The sequence below is a fragment of the Adiantum capillus-veneris genome, chromosome 22 (assembly GCF_014529385.1).
Source record: "Adiantum capillus-veneris isolate H3 chromosome 22, ASM1452938v2, whole genome shotgun sequence".
In the NCBI taxonomy this organism is placed as follows: Eukaryota; Viridiplantae; Streptophyta; class Polypodiopsida; order Polypodiales; family Pteridaceae; genus Adiantum; species Adiantum capillus-veneris.
In genome coordinates this window covers 87447608-87464174 of record NC_140952.1, presented here as the reverse complement: position 1 = coordinate 87464174, position 16567 = coordinate 87447608, and the positions used below count along the sequence as shown (strand labels likewise).

Below are 16567 nucleotides of genomic sequence, written 5' to 3'. Positions count from 1 at the left end.
CTGGAAACTACCCTGATGTGCAGCCTTCAATTTGGCCCTATATTGTCTTCATGAGAGCCACCCGATCAACCACTTAACTTGTTTGTTTGGAGGTAGTGGACAGCAGAGGGGATTGATGCATTAGATCTTGTCATATTAGCCCAGAATTGCTCCATTTTTTGAGAGTTACCATGGAAAGTATCTCCTTTGAGTATCATATAAGCCCAGAGTTGTTCAGTTTTCGGAGAATTACAGTAGATCCCTCATTGGAGAGTCACTTGGAGGTTTGATCAACTGATCATTGAGGTAACTCGTCCATCTATGGAACATACAAACAAATACCACTATAGTTATGGGTCGGGGGCCCTTCAGAGAGTTATTGGGAGCCCATGACTGTGTGATCGTCTCTTTTCATCAGTGTTGAATAGGAACTTGCAGCCTGTGAGATATCAAATCCAGAAATACATATGGCATTTTGGAACTGCAATGGGTCATTATGGACACACCCAGGGAGATTAGAGAAGGCAATGGAGGGCAAAGACATAAATCATGATGCTATTTACAAGATGCATTAGAGCCTAGAGCAGGGCTTGCGGAGAGTACATGGCTACAGGTGGGAGTGACTACGTAAGAAGTGTTTGCGCCACAACACTTCCAGAGGCTCAAGGGGTGTAGCAGCACTTTACAGACGAGAGCTACATGGGTGGGTACAGATCGTGGCAAGAGATCCAAGGTGTGGGTGAGGCTACAACTATCTGAGGAGCACTTCATATACATCCTATGTTAGTTCAATCTGTCAGCATCGAAGGTTGCGTGGCGACAAGGGTAGACCAGGGAGGGGGCCGAGAGATGGGGAAGGAGAGGAGGAGAGAGATGCACACTCACCATACACATGCATAATAGAGGAGATATGAAGTATGCTAGTCTAGGAGCGGTCATCTTGATGGGAGACTTTTAAGGTTGGACACAGAGCAGGCTATGGTTTTGAGAAGGCAGAGATGCTACACCCCTTGATAAGTCGGCAGCTTAGAGGACTTATGAGGACACAGGGACTCCCACGGCCTATGGTTGCCATCTTTTCTGGCTAGGGTCAAACAAAGTCTCGTTATAACGAGATGGCCAGTGACCCAGCTTAGGAAGATTGACATGCATCTTTCCGACTGTTTGAGAGGGGGTAGTACAATGGACTACATACTCTGGATTTAGAGAGGTGGTACATCTCATCTCCTCTGTTGCCATCTTCCGATTACCTATTGTTGCCAATCATACATATCTCTCACTCTCCCTTACTTATGTAGCATCTACTTACATACCACCTACATACACACCTCATACTGCTATATACTTCATATATGATCTTCCCATGATCTTGCCGACGCCTATACCCACCAAGTATATGAGGGCATCTATCAATTGAACCCTTTGACACCGTTTGGGACACTCACTAATCAGCTATCCTCCATACTGTATACTTCAACTACTGTCATTAGCTTTCCCCACCCCAGAACAAGTGGAAATGCACCGTGTGGGACTATACCCCAGAACAGATTGGTAGAATGATGGGTGCAGAGAGGTGTACAATTGTCTCCTTGCACATCATGCATTGGAAGAGATCTCAAACACCCAGAACTGCAACCAGATGAGGATTCTCACCTGCAATGAAAAAATGGCGATTCAAGGAGTCTCAATAGTTGAGACTTTTATGGTCACCTATGCATGGTTAGACATGTTGCCATGGCATGGCGCCAGCTCAGAGAGCTCTTCCACTCATTCCCATCAGAGATGGCACGGCTATGGAGAGGGACTATACCTTGCACCTCGGCTGCTAGTGATACCAGAGCCCCCATAGCCATTCTCACCTCATCTACTTTCTTCTTTACAGAGATGTGGAGCAGGCCATATGCTGCCTACAACATGGTGTTCAGCTGATTGCACAGGCATGTAGAGTGAGACCACATGAAATGCCAAGTGACAACATTTTTTATTATGAGCTAGCCAAGTGAAACTATTTGACAAGTCCCAGTGGCACCCCTCGTCAACGCCCACCAGCACCAAATGACTTGTGCCAGTCGACCATAGCCGCACTGGTAGACAAGAACAAGAAACTTTTGCTAGCAAGCTTGTTAGCACACTCAGCGGGATAGGCCAAAACAATGGCCTATTAACCCATCAATAGTCACTAGAAGCTGATCTGTAAAGCAATGCCACACCAGATATCCATTGCTCTGGGAAACCCATCTGCTGTATAGTATCCATTAAAAAACCCCAATCAACATGATTGTATGTCTTCCTAAATCAAGAAAGATGATGGTGAATAGATTGTCCAAGATGCATCTGACATGAACATAGCCTTTTGATGTAGGAATGAGTTCCGACAAGAAGGCACATCCTCTCTCTCTCTCTCTCTCTCTCTCTCTCTCATAACAGGTCTTGATTCAACTCTCCTTGTCGATAGATCTTTAAGGTCTCTTGGGATAGTTTCCTATGATGTTTAAATTCTCTTCTTCTTCTCTCGCTCTCTCTCTCTCTCTCTCTCTCTCTCTCTCTCTCTCTCTCTCTCTCATCATCATCATTCTAGGGAATTTCAATCATAGTTGCAACATCGAACTAGCTTTACGAACTTCAGGAGTATCATAGTATTTTTAGCTCCTTGTGTTACTCAAGAGTATAGAGTGCTTTGGACTCTAATACTCTATCGTTTTGAAGATTCAACTTGCTTGACTAGATAGAGAGAGTAGAGAGTGAGATAGGGAGAGATTTGATAGACTTGAACTTGAAGCCTTGAGCCTTTTTGAGAAGAGATCTTGAGAGTACTTGAGCCTAGCTTGTCAGAAAGATGCATTTTATGAGTCCTTGAGGCCTTGCACACTTTCAAAAGAGCCAAACATTTACTTCAATTTTTTCAATTCAATTTGTTTGTCTTCTCCATCATTCGGAACTCCCTTTCTCTTCCACTCTCTTTGAATCTCTCTCTCAGACATTCACGTTCCAGTTCGGGAACTCCCTCTCTCATCTCTCTCTCCCATCATAACTTTGGATTTCAATGCTAGGACTGCACATCATCAGACAGTATTTTATGATACTTCAGAGGAGATGCTGAGAGAGTTGGATGTTGCAGAGACGGGCCTATCTAGACTATCACAGGATGGAGAACACATTGAGTATGGACAACACTTGATAGACATGGGAGTTCATCATGGATTGGCCATCTTGAATGGCCTACAGAGATTTCCCGCTGCGGGGGGTTTTACATGCTTTCCACATAGACATGGACTAGCACAGTGGATTATGTCATGGCACAGCCGAGCCTCATCTCTAATATCCAGGATCTCACGGTTGGACCCAGACCTGTTGGTGTGGCAGTGGATCATGCTCTTGTGTCGTTGACCATCTCTTTTCAGTTTAGTGTAGCACACAGGCTATGGGCAGCAGCCCCTACTCTCTACACCTTCACGCGGGAGACGGACTTTGTATACATAGATGGGATCTATAGACGCCTGTGCACAGAGGAGCCAGGGCGACCTCTGGAGGAGCTTACTACTATACTGACTTAGACACTACATGATGCAGCAGCAGAGGCATACCCACATACCCAGCCTGAGTAGAGACGCCGTTCGGGGAGCATGCCCCAAAATAGTTGGTATGATGAGGAATGCCGGGACACTAGAGCTAGACTTCAGAGGGAGGTGCTTTTGGGGGACATCACTCACAGACAGTCACAGATTGACTTCCGACGCCTAGTGCGGCGGAAGAAGAGGGCATTTTTGGCTCGCTTAGAGCAGGATCTATACCAGCTATTCTTGAGTCAGGACTCACGTGAGGCATGGCGGCTCTTTCATGAGCACCCCCCCCCTGCCATCACTTCTACAGAGGCCTGGGGCCAGTATGCATCATCTCTGTACACAGTTCTTGAACAGCCCCCCCTTCTCGACCCCCCCGATCCATGCCCACACACATGTGCTTTTTTCATCGTTGAGATGGTGAGGAAAGCCATTGACAGGATGAGGACTGGGAGAGCATATGATCATGATGGCTTAGTGGCTGAGCATTCCATGCATGCCAGAGATTTACTAGCAGAGCTTCTAGCAGTTATGTTTAACCGTGCCATGTGTGAGGGCTTGCCTGACACTTGGAGCCTATCTACTATTGTACCTATCTTCAAGTCGGGAGACCCTATGGAGCTTGAGATTTATCGCACTATCATGATTGGACACACATTGGCACGGTTGTACGCATCTATTCTTGAGCAGCAACTGAGTAGATAGGCCCAGATACATGGACACCCACTTGTCTCATGGGATACGATGTGCTATTGGCCAGATACGCACATCCACACCAGCTGCGGATCGAGAGTGGGAGATACAGCGGAGTACCAGCAGAGGCCAGGACATCCCCCTGTGTGACATCGAGCCTGAGACAGAGTTGCACTACACATGCCACTGCCCCGTCTACTACGAGATACGAGGCTGCTTCCATTGCTTGTTCAGAGAGGGCTTTAGACCATTCTCTAGAGTCATGCGGTACGAGGATCAGAGATGCCTGGGTTTGTTTTGCTCGAGCTGTGCAGACATAGAGAGAGCGTGATGAGAGGAGAGGCTAGCCAGGCTCAGAGACAGATCACAGACTTCGTTAGAGCTGCCACTGGAACACGCGGAGGAGTTACTACCACAGCAGAGCTCGTCGCCTCACACCAGAGGCACACTGATCAATCGAGCGACTGAGCTGGGGAGATCCAGACGCCCACGACTGCGGAGGACTACATAGCATCGACGGAGGCTGCATCAAAGGATTCGGATCACTTTGGCTCGACATGCATGACGCCCGGTTAGACTACTGACCATGGAGGAGATTGATGAGACCCGCCAACGACCGATGTTGGATCTCTTGTGATCTAGCTATCCCAGCCAGCTGTTTAGCTGCTTAGTTCACACCTAGCAGTTCAGGATTCCATAGTATTTTATTTTGTCATTTTGTCATCTTGTTACTCTGACTTTGTATTAGATCCACCACATTGTAACTTTCTGGTCTCATAGGTCACTTTGGCCTTTTAAAGACGTTAATATAACATTTCATTTCATTTCATCTCTCTCTCCCCCGCCCCCCCCCTTTTCTTTCTTGGCTAGAAAAGGGGCTGTATTCTGTGTACAGAAGAGACCTCTGGAGATGCTCAATGGCCGCAGAGGGCCAACTGGAAGAGTGGACTATGTACACCGTTGTTCCTATCCACAAGTCCGGGGCACTTTTGACCCCCCAAAACCCCCCCAAAACCACATCATGATTGACCATTCATTGGCCAAGCTCTATGCGCAGTACTTGAGGTAGAGCTTAGTACACATGCAGAGCAGGATGGCCTAGAAGCACCTTGACATCTACCTGAGCCGCTGAGCGTCACCTTTACTTGCTCTGCATGTCGGGTATGTAGCTCTGGTGATGCTAAAGCACCAACTTTTAAGAGCCTTGCACAAAGGGTGGGTATTTGACATTTAGTCACACCTGCTATGATGTATGCAGCAGAAGTTTTTGACTCGTAGACTCACAGCCTCATGATGTACACGGGGTCACAGATTATGATGTTATGACTATCATCCACAGCCCCACATTATAGTTTTAGACCAGAGCTAGCCCATGCTAATTGAGGTAGTCTGTGACAATGTAGCAGAGATTCGGCCGGACCTAGATCCCTCCTGGCCAGTCTCTACGAGTCCTCTGAGCTCTCTCCCAACTACTGACCATCCTGATCACTGACATGCGTTTCAAATTGTGGGCTGTTTCTCTATCTCTTCCACACACTGGGGCTGTTGATGGATCAAACCGCTCTAGGATCAATAACACCCCCATTGCATTCTCCCTCAGCATAGAAGAGAAGTTTTAGCTTACGAGGAACAATGTTACGAGACCTCAAAGGTCTATAAGATGAGCCTTGATAATGATAGTACACCATGCAACTCGAGGACGGGTGTCTCTAGTGCCATCAGAACGAGCCGATAGAAAGTTGCACACTAGGCATTGCAGCTGAGATAACCCTTGGATGCAACATCCAACAAGAGGTGGTATACCTGGTACACAACCATAGCTCTCCCGAGTGGTAAGTGCATGCAAGACCAATGGCAGAGCTCCCTTGAAGTGGACTTCAAAACTGGCTCAAACTTTACTGTGCTGAAACATCAAAGCCCACATGAAATGCCAAGTGACGACATATTTGATTATGAGCTAGCCAAGTGAAACCATTTGACAAGTCCAGTGGCCCCCTCGTCAACGCTCACCAGCACCAAATGATTTGTGCTAGTAGACAAGAAAAAGAAACTGTTGCTAGCAAGCTCATTAGCACACTCAGCGGGATAGGCCAAAACAGCGGCCTATTAACCCATCTATAGTCACTAGAAGCTGATTTGTAAAGCAATGCCACACCAGATATCTATTGCTCTGGGAAACCCATCTTCTGTATAGTACCTACTAAAACACCCCAATCAACATGATTGTATGCCTTCCCAATTTAAGAAAGATGATGAAAATTGGCTGGGCTGACTGTCATCCCCACTCAATAGCCTCAAAAGGGTGAATAGATTGTCCAAGATGCATCTGACCTGAACATAACCATTTTGGATGTAAGAATGAGTTCCGACAAGCAGGCACATCCTCTCTCTCTCTCTCTCTCTCTCTCTCTCTCTCTCTCTCTCTCTCTCAACCTGCAGCCCGCCCCTTGGCAGCGTAGCCTGCAGCCCCTCCCCCTCGCGTAACCTGCAAGCAGTGCGCCACCCCCTCAAGCCAATCCCCCCCCTCCTCCCCTCCCCCCCCAAGGTGCAATGCTCTCAGAAAACAGAGTTTCAAAACAGTTTTTTCAGCCCTGCAGGAAAACAGAATTTGCAGAAAATAGAGAGCGCAAAATTCAAAAATATACAGAAAATTCGGAAATCGCAGAACTTGCAGAAATTGCAGAGTTTGCAGTTGCAGAAAGCAGGACTTTGTTCTGATTTGCAGAAATTGTAGGAAATGCAAATGTATGCCATGTATGCTTAATGTGGGAGAACATGTATGCATAATGTGGTGCGTGTAGTGTGGTCTCCTACTACCAGTGCAAATTTCCTCTCGTTTTTTGGCGGCGATCAAGCATGAGTAAACAAAATGATAAGCCCGACCACTTAGAGGATGCAGTTCAAAAGTGCAAGGAAGAAATGACCGAAACCATTAACAAGATTAACTGCAACCTATTGGGCACAATAAAAATGCTCGAAGAACGTGTGTTGGCCCAAGAAACCAAGATAACTACACTGGGGGATCGTGTGACGGCCCAAGATGAAGAGATTGCGTCACTCAAGAGGGAGCTCGTTGAGGCACGAAATACACTTGAAGAAGGAGAATAGCAACCTTCAGTAATAGAAGAGCTCAACACGATCAAAGAGCAAGTGCAAGCCATCAAGGAGGGGGAAGAGCAGCACAAAGAAATGACGACCTCTTGGGTGGACGTTATTACAAAGACTCAACGGAAGGCAGATGATGCCGAGAAATGGATTGAGGTTGCCAAGAAAGGAAAAAGCAAGGAAACAACGTCCACACCCACCATTATTAACCTGACACTAGAAGGGGAGCGAAGAAGGCGTGTGCGCTCTCTATATGTGAGAATTTGCGGCCTTAAAGACAAAGATAATGTGGACGAAGAGGTAAAAGAACTCATGGCTTTGATGGGGGTTCATGACCCGATGCACTCAAGAGCTTGGAGAGTGGGCAACAAGAAAAATGGGAGCAAGGGCGAAATCTCGAAAGAAAGGGCACTCATCCTTCGTTTTTTCTCCATGGAAGCGAAAAAGGACTTTTTGAAGAAGAGACTAACTCTAAAGAAAACGGGCATCTTTCTCGGAGATGACCTTACCCTCTCAGATTGCTCATATGCAGGAGGTAATGCCAGAGATTAGAGCGGAAAGGGAAAAAGGTAAGATTGCCTTTTACCGAGATGGGAGAGTGGTAATATTAGAGCGACGCTCCACATAATGGTGTGAGGCCTATGGGACCACACTCAAAGTTGCGACCTGGAATTGTAATGAATATATGCGCCTTGATGTGGGTGCTTTTGAGAATACTTATACGGGAAGGGACATCGTCTTCTACTCTGAGACACATCAGGCCCCTGGGCAGTCTATGCCTCACATGAGTGGATACAGATGGGAGACAGGCTGTAAACAGGAGACACGATCAGAGCGTAGAGGGCGGGGCTCAGGAGGAGTAGCAGTGTTATTCAAGGAGGAGTTGCAGCCATTGATACATATAGCTCGCAGGGATGAGCAAGCTAGGTACATGTGGGTGAGATTGAGAGCAGAGACATGCAGATATCTTTACATTGCTATTTCCTACTTTCCCCCGAGTACGTCAGTGTATGCACCACCCAGCGGATAGTCCCCCTTTTCTATTTTGGATGATGACATATGGGAGTTCTCTAGAGATGGGGACATCATCATTCTAGGGGACTTCAATGCTAGGACTGCCCATCATCAGACAATTTTTTATGATACCTTAGAGGAGATGCTAAGAGAGCTGGATGTTGCAGAGATGGGACTATCCAGACTATCACAAGATGGGGAACATACTGAGTATGGACGACACTAGATAGACATAGGGACTGCACATGGATTGGTCATCTTGCACATGGATTGGTCATCTTGAATGGCCTATAGAGATTTCCCGCTATGGGGTGTTTTACATGCTTTCCACACATACATGGAACCAGCACACTGGATTATCTCATGGCACAGCCGAGTCTCATCTCTAGTATCCAGGACCTCACGGTTGGACCCAGACCGGTTGGTGTGGTAGTGGATCATGCTCTTGTGTCGTTGACCATCTCTTTCTAGTTTAGTGTAGCACACAGGCCACAGGCAGCAGCCCCTACTCGTTACACCTTCACGCAGGAGAGGGACTCTGTATACATAGATGGGATCTACAGAAGCCTGTGTACAGAGGAGCCAGGGCGACCTCTAGAGGAGCTTACTACTATACTGACACAGACATTACATGATGTAGCAGCAGAGGCATACCCACATACCCAGCCTGAGCAGAGATGCCGTTCTGGGAGCATGCCCCAGAACAGCTAGTATGATGAGGAATGCCACGAGACTAGAGCTAGACTTCAGAGGGAGGTGCTTTTGGGGGACATCACTCAGAGACAGTCACAGATTGACTTCCGACGCCTAGTGTGGCGGAAGAAGAGGGCATTTTTGGCTTGCCTAGAGCAGGGTCTATACCAGCTATTCTTGAGTCAAGACTCACGTGAGGCATGGCAGCGCTTTCATGAGCACTCCCCCCCCCCCCCCGCCCCCCTTTCCTCCGCCATTACCTCTACAAAGGCGTGGGGCCAGTACGCGTCATCTCTGTTCACAGTTCCTGGACAACCGCCCCTTCCCGACCCCCCCGATCCATGCCCCCACACATGTGCTTTTTTCACCGTTGAGATGGTGAGGAAGGCCATTGACAAGATGAGGACTGGGAGAGCATATCATCATGATGGCTTGGTGGCTGAGCACTGCATGCATGCCAGAGATCTACTAGCAGAGCTTCTAGCAGTTATGTTTAACCGTGCCATGTGTGAGGGCTTGCCTTATACTTGGAGCCTATCTACTATTGTACCTATCTTCAAGTCAGGAGACCCTATGGAGCCTCGGAATTATTGCACTATCATGATTGGACACACATTGGCACGGTTGTACGCATCCATTCTTGAGCAGCAACTGAGTAGATGGGCAGAGAGGGAGGGGATACGCGCAACCGGGCAGGCAGGGTTCGGGAGAGGTTTTTCTACTCTTGACCATATCTTGACGCTCAGAGCCATCATTGAGGAGGGCAGATCACTTGGGAGACGGATCTATTGTAGCTTTGTGGACTTCTGCAAAGCATTTGACACAATACCCAGAGCTAGATTGATGCGCAAATTACAGGAGATGGGAGTACCCACAGAGCTCATTTGGGGGATCATGGCATTATACAGGTCAGTCAGTAGTGGGGCATGTACGCACCTTAGAGGGTCTATCTACACCGGTTCACTCCACTATTGGGGTGAAGCAAGGTTGCCCGCCCTCTCCTACTCTATTTGGTATGTATGTGGATGAGGTTTCTGACTACATTGAGAGAGCTGGTGATAGAGGTGCACAGCTGGCAGGGACATGGATTCCACTATTGTTATATGCTGATGATATTGTGTTGATCCCCGACTCTCCGGAGGGGATGCAATGTCACCTGAATGCTTCGCATAGGTTTGCCCATGAAAGTGGTTTGTCTGTCAACCTTGGTAAAACCAAGGTCATGGTATTTAATACCACCCCACAGTGGATCAAGGGGTCAGCGCTCGCATTCACATACGGCCAGGAGATAGTGGAGTATATAGATGCTTACACTTACCTTGGAGTGGTTTTTAGTGGACTAGCATTTTCGTTGAGGACAGTAGCAGAGACTAGATTGACCAGAGCCCATGCAACATTGGGTAGATTAGAGAGGATGTGTTCACAGGTTCAGTTTCACGAGCCTCGGACGAAGCTCTAGCTCTTTGACACTTTGGTGGCTTTTGCATTGCTCTATGGAGCTGAGATTTGGAGACCTTCATTGGATCATCACGGGAGGACTGGTCGCACTGATGGATGGGGGGACATGGAGAAGCCACTAGTCTCTATGATCTCGTAGCTCATTAGAGCCAAGGCTTCAGTACCGTGTGCCATTATCCGAGCAAAGCTAGCTGCCCCCCCACTAGTGGTTGAGGCGCTCACCAGATGTGTCTCCTTCATACACCGCATGTGGGAACTTCCCAGAGACAGATATGTCCACCTTGCACTTGAGTCCTCTTGACAGTTAGCCATGCAGGAAGATACAACATGCTGGTATGGGGAGATGACATCATGATTTCAGGCGCATGGCTTCAGCATAGATAGATTGCCCCCCTTCCAATACTCATTGCATGCTCCCTCTTTGACCTTACACAATCCGAGATCACCAGGCTCATCCACCAAGACCCGACTCAGCTGGACACCAAGAGGACATGGATACAGCCAGCACAGGAGTTGGGCACGAAGATGGCTTTCTACAGAGAGCATCTTCTTCAGATTACAAAGGACGGTTTTGTGACGAGGCCCAGATACATGGACACCCACTTGTCTTATGGGATACGATGTGCTATTGGCCAGATACGCATATCGTCACACCAACTGGGATCGAGACTGGGAGATACAACGGAGTACCAGCAAAGGCCAGGACATGCCTCCTATGTGACATGGAGCCTGAGACAGAGTTGCACTACACATTCCAGTGCCCCGTCTACTACTAGATACGAGGCCGCTTCCACTGCTTGTTCAGAGAGGTCTTTGGACCACTCTCCAGAGTCATGCGGTACGAGGATCAGAGATGCTTGGGTCTGTTTTTGCTCGAGCTGCGCAGACACAGAGAGAGCCTGATGAGGGGAGAGGCTAGCCGGTCTTGGAGACGGATCACAGACTTCTTTAGAGCAGACACTGGACATCCAGAGGAGCTACTACCACAGGAGAGCTCGTCGCCTCACACCAGAGGCACACTGATCAACCGAGCGACCGAGCTTGGGAGATCCAGACGCCCACGACTGCAGAGGACCACACAGCATCGACGGAGGCTGCATCAGAGGATTCGGATCACTTTGGCCCGACATGCACGACGCTTGGTCAAACTATTGTTCATGGAGGAGATTGATGAGGTACGCCAGCGACCGATGCTGGATCTCTTGTGATTTAGCTATCCCAACTAGTTGCTTAGTTCACACCTAGCAGTTTAGGATTCCATAGTATTTATTTTGTCATTTGTCATTTTTGTTACTCTGACTTTGTATCAGATCCACCACATTGTAACTTGCTGGTCTCATAGGTCACTTTGGCCTTTTGAAGACGTTAATATAACATTTCATTTCATTTAATTTCTCTCTCTCTCTCTCTCTCTCTCTCTCTCTCTCTCTCTCTCTCCCCCCTTTCTTTTTTGGCTAGAAAAGGGGCTGTATTTTGTGTACATAAGAGACCTCTGGAGATGCTCAATGGCCTATCACCCAGAGGAAGTACAAAAGCGAGGTAACAATGCGTAGGCTATGTAAACATCAAGGTGGTCTGTACGATGAGAGTAAAATGAATCACTGGGAGGTGCATAATGCCATGTGATGTGGGCATGATCCCGCCTGAAAAGAACTGACAATCTTGCCCATGTGTGAAGAAAGGCACATCTATGCTGCTCCGCTGCCCTGGAGGAGCTGGCTGAAGAATCTCATTGATGGTTGGGTGGTGAGCTTCTGTCGTCCACCTCCTCTTGCTGTGTGAAGCACGAAGAAGGCTGTTCCAGCCTGTGCACATGTTTACAGTTGGAGGTAGTTCAAGAGCCCTGTGGCCATTTGATGGGATGCAGTGTTGCTTGCGTCTCAAGGATAAGCTTTACTGGGGCTCCTTGATGGTGGTGCCTTGAACCGTTTTTACAGCCAGCACGTGCTGTGCAGGCATGCACAATGGTGTTATAAACAACGGGGATGGGTGGGGTTCAGTAGCAGAGCGGAAGACAACTTGTGGGTTCTTTTTTACCGGCAAAGCGCGTGTCCACATAGTAGTACAAGCACACATGACACTACTTGTTTGTTCAAAGTACGGCTACATGTTCATATCATGAAAATTTTGTCATGGTTATCTAATAGTATGAAATGTTTAACGTGTTGTCATGAACAATCACTTACACCAATTGTATGTTTTGATCTTTGACAGATGGTCGTCGTTGGCATATGCACAGATGTTTGTGTGCTAGACTTTGTGGTCACTGTGCTTTCAGCAAGAAATCATGGCATTTTGTCTCCTCTAGAGGAGGTTGTTGTGTACAGCAAAGCATGTGCAACTTATGATCTACCTGTGGAGGTTGCGAAAGGGATTGATGGGGCTTTAGCTCATCCACAGGCAAATTTCTCTTTATCCCTTGTTCAATCTTTGCATTTATGCACATACACGTGCTTACCTCACATAAAATCTTTGGACGTATTATACTACCAACAGAAGCTGAGAAAACATGTACATTTGTCAAAAACCAGCAGGCTCGAACATAAATCTAAAACTAGCACATGTGCACAGCACACTGCACGTGCCCATATCTTGAACAGGCATAAGCACAATTGCTCATGGTTTTCTCAACTACTTGATTATGCACATCTCAAATGTTTTTTCCTTATTTTTTCCAGGATGCAGCCCACTATCTTGGTTTATATATGGCAAAGTCAAGAGGAGCTGTTGTTGCTGATAGCATAACTTTTCCTGAAGCCAATTCTCACCTTTGAACAGCAAACAACCATTAGCTTTTGGCTAGGGATGCTTCCCAGTGGTGGCATTTGTATAGTGGTGTTCTGCAGTCCAAGATAGATAAAGGGTGGAAAATCACCATGAGCTCAACTAAAAGAAAAATTAGGTATAAGTAAACCTTGAGAATGTACAATTATGTTGTAAGATTTATTGCAAAAGAGGCCATAAAAGATTTCAAGGGTGTGAAGGCACCTAACTAATTTTTTCATGGTTTATATTGTTTATGTGAAATGTGAGCTTGAATTTGTTGTGTATGGGTCCAGTATAACTATCATGTATCCTCTATCCTGACCTGTGTCTGAGTCTGAATGCTACATGTTAATATTCTTAGCTACCATTGTCAGCATCGTACCTGCTTGTAGCATGCACGGACAAGTGCATGAAGCACACCGTGGATGCAAAGTTCAGGGGTGAAGTCCAAATAGGATGTGAGGAGGCCTAGATGGCCATAGGGATGTTCAGCGTGGCATACCATAGACTTGGGCACAATCGGCCAATGTCGCAGTCAAGTATGGATGACCAGGTCTGCATAAAGGGGACTCCTATGGTTGAGTGGTGAGCTTCTGACTGTGCTTCTATGTCAGAGAACTCTTGGAGGAGGCTTATGTCTCGGGGCGTTCCCCCCTCGGTAATCCAACACGTCCACCTCCTCTTGCAGTGTGAAGCACGGAGAAGGCTGTTCCAGCCTGTGCACACGCTCCACAAACCAATCAGCTCTAGACTATTCCATCAACCTTGCACACTGCCTCCGCTTGTTGTGAAGCGGCTGCGTGCACCTCAAAGCAAAAGCGGATTGTACCAACACCTCCGTCAGAACGCTTGGTGGGAGGGGGGGCAACATGTGCCAGCTGATCTGTCACCGAAAACTGTACTCGCCTGCTCCTGCTCCTGCCAGCTGATCTGTCATGAAAGCGAAGGCTGGCACGATTATTACGACAGCTGTTATGTCAGAAGCTTACATGATTCCGTGTGCTGACGAGAGGTCATTGGCTGCATGTCTTGGCATCCCGGCTGCAGAATTGTCGTGCATTCAACAACTGCAGTTGATATTCTGGTGTAGAATCGCCAGTAAGTGGATGGCAACGATCAGCTGCCCCTCGACCACCAACCTTGACGGTGGGGAAAACCATATCAATCTAAATATCTTCTGTACTGCATCAGGGCTTCATAGTAAAACACACCTTAAGAGATGAAGGCTATGTTTTGGGAACATACACACACACACACACACACACACACACCTGCACATGCTCACACGGGCATAGATCGCTGCCACCAATAATAAAAAAGAGCAGCAAAGGTGTGTGCATGCATGCAAGCGTGCGTGCACACTCACCTCTCAGCTGCAAGCTCACATTCTCTCTGAGGATCGCTAAATAGCAGGTTCTACTCTACTTATGCACCTCTCCTCTCATTTGGCTGAGTGCACCTTCTTCTTCGAGAAAATGCAGCAGCATATGGAAGCTGAGAGAGTGAGAGAGAGAGCCCAGTCGCTTTGGGACGGAGCTTCCGTAGCTTATTACAGCAAACTTAAACTAAGGATTTTGTCGTGTCCGTTAATACTTCTTTTGGAGATTCATATAAAACACTAGTAAGGCCGAAGGCGGCCTCTCTCTCTCTCTCCCCCTCTTTATCGAGTGCAAAGGGTTTTTTTTTCGTTTTGGATTTTAGCTTTCAGGTTGCAGATTGCGATACGTGTAAAGAGATCTCCCTTCCGTCGTATTATGTTAGTAGACTAGTACGGCCGAAGGCGGCCTCTCTCTCTCTCTCCCTCTCTCCCTTTTTATCGCGTGTAAAGGGATTTTTTTTCGTTTTGGATTTTAGCCTTCAAGTTGCAGATTGCGACACGTGTAAAAGGCTCTCCATTCCGTCGTATTATGTTAGGAGATTTCTTAATTGATTTTTTTTTCACACTTTAATATTACAATGGGATTCAGACGTTAATTTTTTGGATAGAGAGGCACACCTTGCCAAATGCAAGGGACGAGTCTTGCAATGAGAAGAATCCAAAAGTAGACACATTGTTGGCATATCGTTTGACACCTAAGGTTATGTTTAGTTTTGTCAAATATTAAAGCGTGGTCACGCTTAAATGATTTTTTAGACATCAAAATATAACCTTTGACACACAAATGTAGTTCCAGTTAATATGCGTCTAAACAGTGGGCCGTTTTTCCACTCAGGGAGCCTCATGACAAATGCCATCTGCCACCCTCCATACTATCTCGCACGGGCGGCTTCAAATGGGATCTACGATTGAGGTGATTCGCACCGTGAGATGCACATTTGTAAATTCGGAACATTTGGTAAATTCAAGGAGAAAAGTAAATTCGTGGCAGTCTGCACCCCATGTCTTGAACCTGTGACCTCCCCATTGCGAGCCATGTGCACTAACCACTACGTCCGCATGCAGTCGTTGAAATATAGGGGATTCGAGTATGTCATATTGTAAATTTGGGCCGATTAGTAAATTCCGGACAAATTTGTAAATTCAGGCAGAGTAGTAAATCCAGGACGATTGCTGAATCTGACGGTCCACGATTGGCGCACCCCGTGCTTTCCTCTTCCACCATTGATCCCATTTGAACATGTCCGTGTGATATAGTGATGAGAGTCTGCCACTAGAATATTTTCTAGGGATTTTGACACGCTTTTTAAAGATCAAAATTTGAACACACATACTCGTATATATTCCTAATGGCTTCAAAAAAAAATATCACTGCCTACATAGTGCAAGAACACTCTAAAGAGAAGAAAACGTTGAAAGAAAATAAAGCAATAGAAAAACACAAATGTATCAATGTGCACTCGACCACCTCTCTATAAAGACCACCTCTCTATAAAGACGTGAAAAGTCTTTTGACTACTACTTTCATATGTCTTTTCATTTCCTAAACTCACCCTTCACTTATGCATGCATTGAAAGGACTTTTACTTTTTTGAGATTGGGAGACCTAGGGTAAAGGGGCCATGTTAAGGCTACCTAAGCTTTGGAGCAAATTGCGAGCTCGCTGTTGCACAGATCTTTTGTTGGAGGGGCGCTATCAAAAGGCCAGTGCAAGGCGCAGCTATGACAAAAAATTTGTCGTGATCGAAAATGCACAAGCGACGCGAGACGGCCCGTATTATTTTCTGTGTAACAAAAATGGCCTTGAAAAGGCGGCCAATAGTGGGGGTATAATGAGACATAGCGGCCAGCAAGGATCGAACTCACATCCAATGGCCCTCATCACTTTTCAAACTGATGTGACCACTTCAGCACGGGGCTC

At 46.9% G+C, this 16567-nt stretch overlaps 1 protein-coding gene and 1 long non-coding RNA gene across 4 annotated transcripts in view; one reads left to right on the top strand and one right to left on the bottom strand.

Annotated features, from left to right (window-relative positions):
• LOC147429741 (nicotinamidase 1-like) overlaps nucleotides 1–13550 on the top strand; it is a 97108-nt gene extending 83558 nt beyond the window's left edge. For all 3 annotated transcript variants that reach the window (XM_086495979.1, XM_086495977.1, XM_086495978.1), the window contains exons 5-6: nucleotides 12717–12902; nucleotides 13181–13550. In XM_086495979.1, the coding sequence (XP_086352105.1) occupies nucleotides 12717–12902; nucleotides 13181–13276 (282 nt within the window). In that variant the 3' untranslated portion in view covers nucleotides 13277–13550. The remainder of the gene's footprint in view (nucleotides 1–12716; nucleotides 12903–13180) is intronic.
• On the bottom strand, nucleotides 13212–14899 carry LOC147429740 (uncharacterized). The gene is made up of 2 exons (XR_015185899.1): nucleotides 13651–14899; nucleotides 13212–13342 (listed from the first exon to the last, which is right to left on the bottom strand). It is a non-coding gene; the product is annotated as an uncharacterized LOC147429740 (long non-coding RNA).
• Between the last annotated feature and the right edge of the window lie 1668 nt (nucleotides 14900–16567).